We start from the raw sequence: 14,260 nt of genomic DNA, 5'->3' as shown, positions 1-14,260 counted from the left end.
GCAAAAAAGAACTGCTTTTCAAATTAATGAAGGAGAGAATCCTCTGAGCAAGTGTGTAGCACCGTGAAATACTTGAAAGAGCAGAGGAGATTGGTTCTGGTCTCAATTCAGGTATCAAAAAGGTGTGTGACTTTCAGCAAGACGCTTAACCTGTCTAGACTTTAATGTTGCAATCTGGAAAGAAAGCGATTAGGATTAGAAGTGATCTAGTGTTTAAATTATATGGTTTATTGATGTCTGTGGGATGACCGTTGCATATAAATAAGCATTTTTGGTATTGGTATGAAGTAGAGTACAGAATTTAGAGTGAAACACAAGTTTTTGAACCTCTTCTGCCTCTAGTTTAGCTCTGTGACTTCAGATGAATTAGTCAATAAGGGATTTTTGTTTTGTTTTAGCCTTAGTTTCCTTACCTGTTTAAAAATATAAAGGTAGATGACAAAGCTCGTAAGAATTAAACATACGTGAAGTACCTAGCACTTGCTAAATATATAGTACTCTTTCCTCTCTCAAGATACCACACCCAAACTGCCATTTCTTTTTCCTTAAAAGGGAAGATTAACTAGAAATTCTTTTAAGATTTAAACACTGTTTTTCTAAAAAGAGTAAGTAGAGATTTGAGTGAAATGTTACACCTTCTCAATTATAATTATCTTCTGTTATTTAATGTAATCATTTAAAATTTATTTCAAGTTAATTTGTGTACATTTTATGTGTTTATCTTTGTATTTATCATTTCTTCATAGCTCTCAAATTTGACATAGGTGATTACAATTATGGTAGGAGTTGTTTGCAAATGTATATACTTGACCACATAATGAATATGTGGTTGGATATGAAGAGTTGGTGGGAGCAAGGCTAATTGGAGGCCAAAACGATTGATGAAAAAGTTAGGAAGATGGATTAATAGAGAGCTTGGATGATGGATACCTGTTGAAATTAGAGAGAACCTTATGAGTATAAGAAACTCTGAAAACCTAACACTTAGAATTTAGATTTATTTAGAATTTAGATTTTTTTTTTTTTTTTTTGAGATGGAGTTTTGCTCTGTCACCAGGCTGGAGTGTAATGGTGCCATCTCAGTTCACTGCAACCGCCGCCTCCTGGGTTCATGCGATTCTCCTGCCTCAGCCTCCTAAGTAGCTGGGACTGTGGGTGCAGACCACTACACCTGGCTAATTTTTGTGTTTTTAGTAGAGATGGGATTTCACCATGTTGGCCAGGCTGGTCTCAATCTCTTGACCTCGTGATCTACCTGCCTTGGCCTCCCAAAGTGCTGGGATTACAGGTGTGAGCCACCACGCCCAGCTAGAATTTCAATTTTTAAACATTGCATAAAGCAACGTGATTTTATGAAATGCTTAGCATTTGCCTTTGCCAAACTTTCCCAACCCGTGGCCTGTGAACCCCATGCCGCCCAGTACGGCTTTGAATGCTGCCCAACACAAATTTGTAAACTTTCTTAAAACAAGTTTTTTTGCAATTTTTTTTTTAAGCTCATCAGCTGTCATTAGTATTAGTGTATTTTATTTGTGGCCCAAGACAGTTCTTCTTCCTGTGTGGCCCAGGGAAGCCAAAAGATTGGACATCCCTGGTGGTCTATGCCGTTAAAATTGTAACTATCTACTGATGATAAAATTGGAAGGATAAACTTGAACAGTGCACCTCTGATGGCCTTCATCAGTACATTCAAACATACCTCACATTGTATGTTTGAGACTATAAAATCTTCATTGGCCTAGTAAGATGGCATTAACCTTTTTGGAAAGCCATGGATGGAACAAAATCAGTTTATATATGATGTTACAATCGTGGCTTAGAGTAAAATCATACCACATGTTTTGTTGTTGTTACTAGCAAATGCAGGTCTTTGAGATAAATTAAAAATGAGTCATTTTAGGTCAGTAGTACCTGTTCACTAATCAATGGAATTCAGTTGTATTTGTTAGTGATCTAATCTAGAGAATTATTCCTACTCATTAAAAACTTTAAAAATGTTTGTGTGGCAGTAGATAACCTAAAAGAAAACTGACTCTGTTGTCATCTTCAGAGTCAGGGTCACCAAAGACATGAAATTAAGATGAGCCATTATCATCCCTTGCCCTTAGCTCTTGTAAGAAAATAGTAGATGTAGCTGTAGCATTTGGGGAAATGAATTTCTGTCTCTGACCACAGTTACCAAATAACTGCTAATGGTGATTTAGGGGAAGGAGAAATGATTGAGGGAGGTTATTGTATGACACTTTATTCCCCAAATGTAATGGAAGCACTTTCAGCTCACTTATTATGTATCATGAATACTAGTGCTTTTAGAAAGCTTTACTTTTTAGAACCTCCATGAATTGATTGATTTCCTTTAGTGTGCCAGCACACCTTCCTGTATTTACCTGTTAGCTTGAGCTACTGCACTGGATTTAAAAAATAAAATCCTTAGTATATAAATGTTTGATTGGTTTATTGGGCTGTTTCTTTCTTACAAGTGTTTATGTTTTGGGAGGCTTTGGGAGAAACACTAATGGAGAAATCTTGACAGTCAATATGTGTTATATTCTTTTTAACCGGTGTTTCTCTTATTTCAGCTTTACTTTTAGAAGCCCAGTCAACACCATTTCAGGTCACACCTTCCACTATGGCAAATATTGTGAAAGGCCTGTATACCCTAAGACCAGGTAAACATTTTGTTGGGATTGGAGCTGTTGTTTTTGCACAATCTGTGAGAGAAATACAAGAAGTATTTTCTATTTGTCCCACCTCACACTGCACACACTCACAGACATCCACATTCACAACTCCATCGTCTTAGGCCTGTTAAGTAACTTACGGAAAAGCTACAAGTGTTGGTCAAGTATCGGTCATTTTGTAAGGATGTTCTGGGAAGAGAGAGAATCACGAGAACCAAAGCAAATACCAGACATCACCACAGTCAAAAGCAGAATAAAACATTATAAATTGAAAGGAATCCCAAAGAGCTTTTGTATGTATCTTTCTATAAGCCAGAACCTCAAACTTGTTATAGAGTTGTCTAGCAAATTTTAAAATGTCCATAGGAGAGAGATTTCAGAAGTTATCAGGGCAGAACATTGTTCTACAGTCTATAAACACAAGGGATGCTTTTTACACAGTAATTACCTTTTTGTGAAATTTTTTTGTTTGAGGATTAAACGAAATAAAATGATATAAAGAGCTTAACACACAGTACCTGATAACATAATAAGCATGCAAACATTAACTGCTGTTATTACTATCCATTTGAGTTTAATGGCTATTTTAATTAATTGATGGCTTGATTGTTTGCTTAATTAATTTAATCGATGTGTCAGAATTTAGCAAGCTGAAATGGAAATCAAGTGAAAACTGCAACTGGGGTAGACTGATTTTAAAAATCCCTTCTTAGGCTTCTTTAAATGGTGAATGACTTCTAGAATATTCAGAATTTTTTTTTATTGTTACTTAAATTTGGATCTAGGTTTTGAGCTCTACTCTATGTTTTTTAACAGAAATTACTTGTATAAAGTAGTAAAGATATTTTATTGCATGTGTCTAATAAACTGATAGTTTTCTATATCTAGTTTGTCAGAATTTTACAGTTGTGAGATGAAGATGTATCCTGAAATTGTGTGTGTGTACTAGGTTATGAATGATTTTTTTTCCTTTGAAAGCATCTAAGTGCAGTATGACAAATTTGCCTCCCAAGTAGGCAGGTTTATAAGCTCTGGCTTTTATCGTAAGTAACAAAATTGCAAAATAAAGTTAATCACTAAAGGTAGGAAAATATTGTAAGTACATGTTTATCTAAATGCTGTTTTATCCAGGTTCAAGCTCCTGTAACAGGATTTATACTACTTGTAAGGAGAATTCTGTATTTGAGAATCGTCCTTTTGAAAAGGTGAATTTTATCACACGCTAACCTTTTGCTGCCTTGCGCATTTTCTGAGATACTTTAAAACATATTTTGACATTTACATGTCTTGCCAGTACCCATTATGTTCCTGCTTTATTAAAGCAGTTTTATCTACCTGACAGATTAAGGTTAGAATATTTTAAAAGATGAATTTTGGAAGGGAAAGTTTGTTCCACTGCAGTAGTTCTCAAGTGCTGGTCTTTGTATGACTGCGTCTGAATCACTTAAGAAAGCTTTTTAAACTCTAGATTCCTGGGCTGTCTTCCTTGGAGCTTCTGATGACTTACCATTTTTGGCATCCAGTCTTTAGAAATAGTTCCAGCAATCCTATCCTGCCCCTTTTCATTTAATATACATGCTTTGTTTCTTCATCTTTATTTTGTGGCAGATGGGTTTGACCTTTGCCAGCTCTGGCTGATTGATAAGTAGTTCCCTGTAGCACTATATTGAGATTCTTACTGAAGCCATATTTGAGCTGGGCTGGAAGGAGGGACCTATGGAAAACATTTTGCCACAACTTTCTCCAGGGAGTGACTGAATAGATTGGTCCTTGTATCGTTTGCAGTACTTATTTGCCAACTTTAATTTAGCTATTCTGTTAGACTTCCTTTTAACTTGTCACTTTTTTACTTACCACAGACCAAATGTGGCCTTTTCTGATTTATAGTCATTTAATCAGATTATTGTTTTTAAAGTGGGTTTACTGGATTCAAGAGCATTGATATTTTTACGGTTTTTAAATGTACAGCTGAAATGTTTTCCAAGAGGAAAAAAAAAACAATTCAGAATGAATAATAGTGTTAATTGAGGACCACCACCAACACCAAGAAAGGGAAATACTGGTTTCCCCATGTCGTTGTTACAAGTGGGTGTCCGTTCTCTTTAATGTTCACTGAATAAAAGGGAGAGAATATGTTTATTTTAGCTTGATTTTTTTTTTTTAATATTAACAGGGCTATTCTGTTTATATTATGCTTACAGGTTCTTTCACTCATTTATCCGATCTTACTGATTTGTATATATTTGTTATAATAAAGATACTAATTCATCTTTGTCATACATGGTACAAGTGTTTTCCTGTGACTTCTTTGCCTTATTTTCTATAGATTAGTGTCTTGATCTTTTAAAAAATAATTTGATAACCATTTTTTTTTTACTGTTGTTTATGTATATTTGCTGTAATTTAACATGGGTCAAAAAATATTTTCAAAGTACTGACCAGTTACCTCCAGCCCACTTATTAAATGTTCAGTCCCCCCTACCTTTGGTGTTGCCCTTTTTAAATATGTATTATTTGTACTGTCTTATTCTTGGGCTATATGTTTTTTTAATTAATGGCTAATAAGGCTGATATTTCCGCCCACCACCCTCCCTTCCACTTCTGAGTGGAAGTCCCTCCCACTCAGAATTGTTTGATAATCTCATTCATGTTTTCCTCCATAATTTTCTATAAGATTTGTTCAAAAATTTTCTAAGGATTTTCACTTAATGCTTTTAAATTGTAAAATATTAAAATGTCTTTCTTCATACTGAAATTCTTTTTAGAAGGGACATTTAACTTCTTTGTATGTTCTTTACCAGAATGGGATTGCACTAATTTTTTCTGCTGCTTTAAATTTGGCTTATTTTTATTCTTTAAACAAAAGAAAACTTTCCCTTTTCCATTTAATCTGATGTGTTTATCTGATTTCCTTAATGAATCTTTTTCCTTTCCTCACAGAGTGGGTTCAGATGGCTCCAACTCTATTTTCTAAGTTTATTCCAAATATTCTCCCTCCGGCGGTGGAATCTGAACTTTCTGAATATGCTGCTCAAGATCAGAAACTTCAAAGAGAACTTATACAGAATGGTTTTACAAGGCAAGTTGTTTTTTTCCTTTAGTGGTCAAATATGACCATTTCCTTAGGCCAGTTTGGCCTGACAGGGGAGAAATGTTAAGGCTCTCAGAAAGGAAGGTGACTGGCCAAGAGTCCTGCTGCTGCAAGAAGACATTAGTTCCCTGTCTGTAGAAATGTTGAAGCTTGGCTTTGATTGTGGAAGCTGCTCTTCATTTACATACATTTTGAAGAAGAGATTTCTCATTGGGCGAGCAGCTAGGTGGGCAAGCTCCAAGAGCCCTTTTAACTCTGATTTCTTGTATTAGTCCTGTGCCTATGGAAAAACATTAGAGAACTGTTATGATCTGCTATAATGTACTTGTGACTAACCTAGCAAAGAGGCTTTAAATACTGTATTTCATACCTCCCTTTTTGCCCTAAATTCTAGTGGTTTCTTCTTAAAAAGTAGGGCATCTCTTTGTATGTCCAGAAAATTTGCCTGTTTTGATTTTGATAATTTTTCTAAGTTTTTTATACTTCATTATCATCGTGATATCACAGAAAGGCTTGTAGAGTGCATTTTTCAACTAAAATACATTATTATAAAATTTTGGGGATTCCCTATGAGAAAATAGCCTATATCACCAAATCATTTAAGGGCACAATAATATCTTGTGTTTTTATAATCCTTACTCTTAGCATGTCTAGATACTTCAATGTATCTCCTTTCATTTGGCTTCCTGACAGGAAGAAAGTTGTGGAAAGGAATACACTTGAGGTATCTTAGGCATAGTTGTGTCTATAAATAGTAGGTTGATATTTGTGAAGGTATATGCCACAACTGAGAAAAAAAAAATAGTAGGTTGAGCGTTGACTCACTTATCTGGCTAGAGCTGGGGATGGGCATTTTTTTTCAAAGGGTCTGAGGCCAAACTGAGTTTCAGAAAAACAAGCCTTGGCTGGGGTCACTGTTATTAAGTCTAAGATTAGGGACAAAAAGCAGGTAATTTGTTGGTCCCTGGACTGGTATTTCCTTTTTCTGTCCTGGTGACATCTGTACTGGTGTGATGGGGAGGCAGTGAGTAATTCACTGGTCATTTACCCCATCTTTGACAGCTTACACTGGAAGGGATCAGTGAAGCTGTGGAGATGGGCCTGTGAGACCTGACTTTCTGTGGCTAGGAGGAGGAAGGGCCAGTAGGAAATGCTGGAATGTAAATAGTTTTTCTCTTTGGTGTCAAGGGATCAGATATTTCCTCACATGAATTGTAGTAAGTTCTAGCAGAAAGAGAGTGGTATTATTTTCATACACAGAATGAGGCCACTTAATGCCGTATTTTTATTTTTCAAGACTAACATTTACGTGGTTCAAAAATCAAAATGATATAAAAAGTATACATTGAGAAATTTTGCTCCCACCTGTCTCCCTGTGTACCCCACCCCATCAAGTAACCATTTTTATGTTTGTGATTCCGTGTTTTAATATAGATACAAGCAAACACAATATATGTCCATGTTTGTATTTTTTACACATTCCATTGTGTGTATAGACAAAACCAGTCCCCAGTAGATGGCCACATGAGTTATTTCTAGTCTTTTGTTATTGTAGACAGTGCTGCAGCAAATCACCTTGTATTATTTTGTACTTGTTGCAGGTGTATTAGGAGGGTGAATTCTCAGAAGTGGGATGTCTGGGTTAAGAGTAAATGCAGTTGTAATTTTGATTAATATTGCCAAATTGCCCTCCACAAGGGATTATGCCACTTTGCCTGTCCACCAGCAAAGGTGGAAAGTTCCTATTCTTTGTGGCCTTGCGTATAGTATGTTGTTACACATTTGTATTTTTGCCAACCCAGTAGGTAAAGAGTAATTACTCAGAATTGATTTAATTTGCATTTCTTATTAGGAGTAAGGTTGAGCATATTTTCATATGTTTGCATTTCTTTTTCTGCAGACTGCCTGTTTAAAGACCTATGCTCGTTTTTCTTTTAGTTTTCTTGATTTCTAGGAAATCTCTATAGTGAAGATGTTGATTCTTTGTCCAAGATAAGACATTTTTCTCAGTTAGCTTTTGCTTATGGTAGTGTTTTCTGTTGTTTTGCTATGCAGAAGTATCTGATTTTCACAAGTTTTTTTGTGGCTTGTGTATTTTGAATTATAGCTAATAATTTTTCCTTAAATTTTTTTGAGTTGCTAGGACTACAGCCCCCCTCCCCCAACCAATTGTTTTAATTTTTTGTAGAGACAGGGTCTTCACTCATGGGCTCGAGGGTTTCTCTTGCTTCAGCATCCCAAAGCACTGGGATTGGAGGCATGAGCCACCCTGTGAGGTCAATATATACCTATTTGATGAGATGGAGTCTCACTCTGTTGCCCAGGCTGGAGTGCGATTGGCTACACTCTCTGCTTCTCAGGTTCAAGCGATTCTCCTGCCTCAGCCTCCCAAGTAGCTGGGATTACCGGCATGTGCCACCATGCCCAGCTGATTTTTGTATTTTCAGTAGAGATGGGGTTTCACCATGTTAGCCAGACTGGTCTCAAACTTCTGACCTCAAGTGATCCCCCTGCCTTGACCTTCCAAAGTGCTGGGATTACAGGTGTGAGCCGCTGCACCTGGCCCACTGTTCCTAAATAAATGCAAAATAATCTGAGTATGATATTTAGGTTTTTTCCTAGGCTTACTATAATTTTGAAGTCTTTATACTTTCATATGTTCATGTTTTATTTAAACATTTGCTCTTAGTTTAGGATGAGTTTATGCCTTTTAAAAAAGAGCCTTCTGAAAACTTATTTTTGTGAAGCGGTATAGGAATATAGCTCTGTGAATTTTGAGCATTTTGAGTTTGCCTTCCAGAGCAATGTGTACAATTGTTTAAACATGCCTGGAGTCATTTTTCTAATCCTAGTTTTGGTACTGGAATAAGAGAACGGTGCAGGACTGCTTGGTTTATAGTAGCTCTTATGTCAGATTTGCTTGGGGTGAGATGAGTAACTGCCTCTGTAAATAACCTCAGGTAGCATGCTTCTGCACATGAAGGCCTAACATGACACTATTCAGCCAATGTCCAGGTTGGTTATATTCAGAGAGATGTCTTGGATTTTTGGTATAAATAGGCATTTTTGTTTCTCAATGGAATTATTTTATAAAACTTCTAGCTGAGATTTAAATATTAGGCAGTATTCCAAGGGGTGATAAAATTAAAATGTTTTATTTTACCAACTTAACTGGACCATTTTTATAATTAACACTTTATTAAACTTGTCTCATTATTCTGACAGGTACTTTGCACAGAGTAAGCCTGCCAAAGCAGACATTCTCGTATCTAATTCCGAGCTTACTCATACTGGCCAGGAAAGACGTGCGCATGCCATCTTTGGCAGCTCTTATGGAGAGCCTGCCTCTGCTCTTGTGCAGGGACCGTCCACATTCTGTCCACCTTAATGCCTTGATTGTTACTTGATTAGGAATAATAATTTTGAAAACAGTGGTGTCCACTGATGCCAAAAAAAAAAAAAAAAAAGAATATAGTACAGGCTGTCTTAAGAAATCTGTTTCTGCCTGTTCTGAGCAGTCATTTTATGGTTTATGCCTAACCAACCACATGATTCCTGTTCAGTGTTGCGGGCTACTTTTTCATGTAAGATGATGAGCTTCAGTGATGCAGTGATCCTGAGTAGGCAACACACAGCTTTCATGTGGATGGCACAGAGTAAGTCTTTGAATTGTTTTAAAATAATGTGGATGTTGTCAAACATGTCCTTTTTGGTAGTTAGTGGACAGATTCTCATTTGGACTGGAATTTCTGTGAAATGTAATCCTTAGGTGCGTGAAAATATAGGGTAGGCTAGAATTAACATATAAGCTAAAAGCAACAGTTTCTTTTTATCTCTTACCTACATTATTGAATTGACTGGTCGGGGGTGGAAGTTTGGTATCTGTTGTCAAAGATCATGCTACAGAGGAGAACCACTAGCTTTAAGTAAACAAGGTAAGAACAGAGGTATTTTAGCTAAAAGGGTGACGCAAAAATTTGGGCTTTTTTTGTTTTGTAGTAAGGTCTGGTTTTGAGAGAGTGTACTGGACTTAATCTCTTCAGCAGCCTCTTACGTATATCACATTGATACTCCTTTTCCTGCCTCTCGTTTTCACATCTGTATTTTTCTCCTGTTATGTTTGCATGTTCAGTTTTTATTTGACCTTTGAGGAATGAAAATGAAGGTTGTGTCTAAAAGTTGAGGTTCTCTTCCTTTTGAATCATTAACTTAATTTCAGAATATTTGGCAAATGCAACTGTGATACTAATGTAAATAACAATGGAAGACACTTGGCTTTGGCTAGGTGTAGTGTTAACAGAAGTGTTGGAGCTCTTTTGGCCATGGAAGGCTAGTTTGTGCTGAATGTGGTACCTACAGAAAAACCCTTCAGAGGTCCTGTGGTGTGTTCTCTTTCTGGCAGTCATTGAGGCTCCTTACTCAGCTTAGCAGAAGGTTTCTGCCCTGATCCTAAACATAACCAGATAAAGAAAATGGGAAACTATCTGGAAGATTATTCAAAAGCAGGAAATAATCACCTTGGTTAGCATTTTAATAATTTATGAGACTATTTACAAATTACTACTTTGTCAAGCCAACAAACATTTATTGTCTACACTCTACTAGGCAGTGGGGTGAACAAGACCGGCTGAGTTCCTGTTTTCATGGAACTTATGTTTTGTTGAGGTAAAAAACTTGTAAAAAAAAAAAAATAAATAATACTGAATAAGTCCTATGAAGAAAATGAAACAGAGGCTAGGATAGTGAGTCACCAGGGCATGTGTGAGGGGTTCTTCCAGCTAACTTGGTGATGTAATGCCTTCCAAGGAGAGTGTCAGAGACAGTAATTAGTAGTAAAGTGCTGATGTGCAGGGGACAGCCAGTGAGCCAGGGTGACTGATGTATAGTGAACAGAGGCTGAGAGTGGAGGTAAGTGAGGTGAGAGCAGGCAGGAGCTGTGCGGCAGGGCTGGAGAATGAGTTGGAATTAATTTTTAACTGTAGTGGGAAGCCACTGAAGGGCTTTCATGAAAGGCATGAAGTAATCTATCTTCTACAGAGACCACTCTGGCTCTTGTCTGGGCTGATAAATAAGGCTCGTGCAGTTGTGCAGGGAAGAGAAGACTGGCTTGGCTTGGGATCATAGCAGTGGAGTTAATGAGAAGTGATTGGTTTTGGGACAGAATGCTCCAGAGTGAGGAAAAGAGAAAGACCAAGGATTTTGGGCTTGAATAATCGAGCTGGAAGATTGAGGATGGAGTGGAGTCTGCATTCTATTCTGGTCATGGTAAACTTGCCAGTATATATAAGTCATCCAAATGGACATGGTAATGAGGCAGTTGGCCCTGCAGATATGAAGTATAGAAAGGAAGGCAGACCTGGAGCTGTAGATCTGGGAGCCTCTGGCCTGTGGAGAGAATGTACGATCACCATCCTAGACTAAGAAGAATGCACATGGAGAAGAAAAGATGGCCAGCAACAGAGCGCTGGGCAGAGCCAGCAAAGGAGACCGGAAACGGATGGCAGACAGGGTGAAGTAAGGTCAGGAACATGTGCTGTGGCATCACTGAAGCCTAAAGAGAAAAAGTCGTGTTTCAGGAAGAAATCAACTTATAAGTGCTGAGGAAGAAAAGCTAGTGAGTAGTTACTATTACTCATTACTTAAAGCATTTGAGTCATTTCTCTATTACTATCTGAGAAGCCAGAGAGACAAAAATAGGATATGTAGGTAGCATAGGGCCTGTGGAACTAGAACTTTCATAGGTGTTTAAGGGTGAGCTGGTCAATATAGGTGCTCGTGTTCTTGCATAGTGAGGTACATCAAGATTCTAAGATGTCTAATATGTATTTTTAAATACAGAAATGTCTGCCATACTTTTATTATCAAATATATTGATCCGTTCCTCCTGTTCTGATGTGAAGTCAGTTTTGTTGACTGCCCCTTCTTCTCTTATTCCCAGAGGTGACCAGTCCCGGAAGAGAGCTGGGGATGAGCTGGCTTATAGTAAGTAATGATGTTCCTTCCCGTCTAGATGGTTTTGTGATGTGAAGCAGCTAGTGGTGATAATGGTGCATAGAATGTGATGATCCCACGTTGTTCTTGATGATGGTCTCATAAGGCACTGCTTGTAATCAAGGTCAGGCTGCTCTGCAAGCTGTGGCAGCTCCGGCTGGGAGGTGTGATGGTTCTCAGGGAGTTGGCAAGAGGCCACCAGGCTCTTTAGTTTCCACTGGGATGAGGCTGTTGCCCAGTCTCAGTTTCTTAGGATCTCAGTCCCCTTTTACTTCCCTCCATACCATTGGTTTTGAGGATTTTTTTTTAAGCCTTTTTTTCGGGAGTTTAAACAGATTGCTGCCATTATCCAGTGCTGTCTGGTTTTCATACTTTTCCCTGTTCTGGTGTTTTTTTCAGACAGCTCATCAGCATGTGCAAGTTCCAGGGGGTACAGATAGTGAATGTATTGAATATGCTTTCCTTCCTGAAAAGAGGACACACTGGAGCTGCAGAGACTTATTCAGAGCACAGTGGGGCTGCACACACTCAGGAGCTCTGTCACAAAGCTGTTCGTGGAAGAGGATGTTGGACTTCCTACTTGGTTTGTAATTTTAAAACAAAAAAAAAAAAACAAAAAAAAATGTTGCTGCTAGACTTGGGGGTGATTTTGAAATGGGACAATCTTTTAATGCGTTTATCTACAGATTCTGTGAGGAATAAACAAACATCTCAGAAAGTGACCATTTCTAAGTGAAATCTGACAGCCAAAATCAGCAGCTTCCTCCAAAAATACAAGAGCAGAAGAATCTTTTTTTTTTTTTTTTTTAAGCACTTGTTTTGTTCATTTGTGGACTTGGCATTTCGGTGTATTGGTTTCACGTCAGGATCTCTTTTGCTTTAAAACCAAGCAGATCATTACAATGCAGTATTTTTCACCCATAACCAAAACAACCCCTTTTAAAAGAGTTGGTCTTTGTTTAGCGTTAGAAAGTCTTGTTAAAGGAAAATGCTAACTTGCTTTTGCTAGAACTTTCCCCCCTCAGTTCACAACTTTTTTCTACTCTGTGCCTTGAGCTTTGTGCACTTTGCAACTGTGTGACCATGTTGTCAAACTCCTGGAGAAAAAAATGCCTCCTGGAGAAGCGTATGGTATCTAAACTCACCCACCAAGATGGCAGGTGTGACACTGTAGCAGGATGCTAATTAAGTGGGAAAATAGAAACCTGTTGCACATTGGTCAAATTTTCCCCTGGTAAACCAGAGCATATTCATGTAAATGTTGGGGACCAACTGTCATAGAGCATTTCCATTCCCTCTGTCACTTAACATGATGTCACCAGCTGCTGTACTATTGGCAGCACTCTAGTTTAGGGATGGGCAGTACTTTAGCACTGAAGCTCCCCTTCATATTATTGAGAGCTACTTCTTGTGATGCTCCAGGAAGCAGATACAGTTATTAAATCCAAATATACTCAGTGGTGTTGGGTTTCTGATTGCTTCATGGTAAATGAGTGAGATCGTGTCATTTGAACATTGTATTTGAGTGCGATAGGGAAGAAGACACACTGCTGTCTTAAGGCTCCCTTCCAGCTGTGGCAAAGCTGTAGTTTCTGTTTCTCCACATCCACAATGCTTTTTAGTTCTTCATAAAAGTCTCTGAAGCTTATTACAGCTGTTGTTGAAAGGCCAAGAAAAATAGATGTGGCAAGAGAAAAATCCTTTTCTTCTTAATGTTGCTTGAATCTTAATTGAGCATAGGCTTCACTCTGCTAGGCTACATCAGACTAATAGTATTTACCTCTTTAGAGAACTTGAGGGGGAAAAGAAACCTCCCAGGGTTGCTGTTGGATGTCTGCGCTGCAGGTTTTCATACAGCTGACTCGCCAGTTCAGTTTGTCATTTTTTCGGGGAGCGGTAAGGGGTGGGAGAGTTAGAAATGGGATACTGGGAGCAAGTAAATCACCCAATTCTAGAAGTCGTTGATTTGCAAAACTGTTACGCAGAGAAGGTAAAGGTTGTCAGATTTATTTTTTAAAGTACTTATCAACCAGAGTTGGTGGATTTTGTGGACTTTAATTGGATTCAGTTCACACTGAGCACCCCAGATTGCATCGATGAACACTGAATTACTTAGGAACGTACACAGGCTTTCACTATGACCTGTAAGTTTGAGTTGAGTTGCCACACCAGTAACATTCTAGTATCAAGGAGAATTTTATTCATCATGACATTCACATTTTACTTTTCTCTGTGGAATGCTTGCTGCAGGCTTTTAAGTAACACCTAGAACTCAAGTCTGAGTGGTTTGAATAATTTTTCTAAAAGGAATAAAACTGGAGTGTTTCTTTAAATGTGGACAAGTTCTGCAGTATCCTGATAATATACCCAAATGCTTTTTCTGGGAGAGAGCATTCTTACAAAATAAATTCCCTATTAAAGCATTACAGTATAATATGAATTGGCATTAAAATCTTTGGATGCTTTTAAGTTCATGGAGAGAGATTTTATATTCTTT

At 37.8% G+C, this 14,260-nt stretch overlaps 1 protein-coding gene across 2 annotated transcripts in view; it reads left to right on the top strand.

Moving 5' to 3' along the window:
- The window catches only part of CACUL1 (CDK2 associated cullin domain 1), a 64,482-nt gene extending 50,245 nt beyond the window's left edge, over positions 1 to 14,237 (top strand). The window contains exons 5-8 of one of the 2 annotated variants that reach the window (XM_032281789.1): positions 2,580 to 2,669; positions 5,622 to 5,760; positions 11,711 to 11,754; positions 12,163 to 14,237. In XM_032281789.1, coding sequence (XP_032137680.1) covers positions 2,580 to 2,669; positions 5,622 to 5,760; positions 11,711 to 11,754; positions 12,163 to 12,203 — 314 coding nt within the window. In that variant the 3' untranslated portion in view covers positions 12,204 to 14,237. The remainder of the gene's footprint in view (positions 1 to 2,579; positions 2,670 to 5,621; positions 5,761 to 11,710; positions 11,755 to 12,162) is intronic. The other variant, XM_032281788.1, reaches the window with a different exon arrangement.
- The last annotated feature ends 23 nt before the right edge of the window (positions 14,238 to 14,260 follow it).

This window comes from Sapajus apella, unplaced genomic scaffold (assembly GCF_009761245.1).
Source record: "Sapajus apella isolate SASKATOON/1434 unplaced genomic scaffold, GSC_monkey_1.0 scaffold13, whole genome shotgun sequence".
Lineage (NCBI taxonomy): Eukaryota > Metazoa > Chordata > Mammalia > Primates > Cebidae > Sapajus > Sapajus apella.
This window is presented reverse-complemented; position numbering and strand designations above follow the sequence as displayed.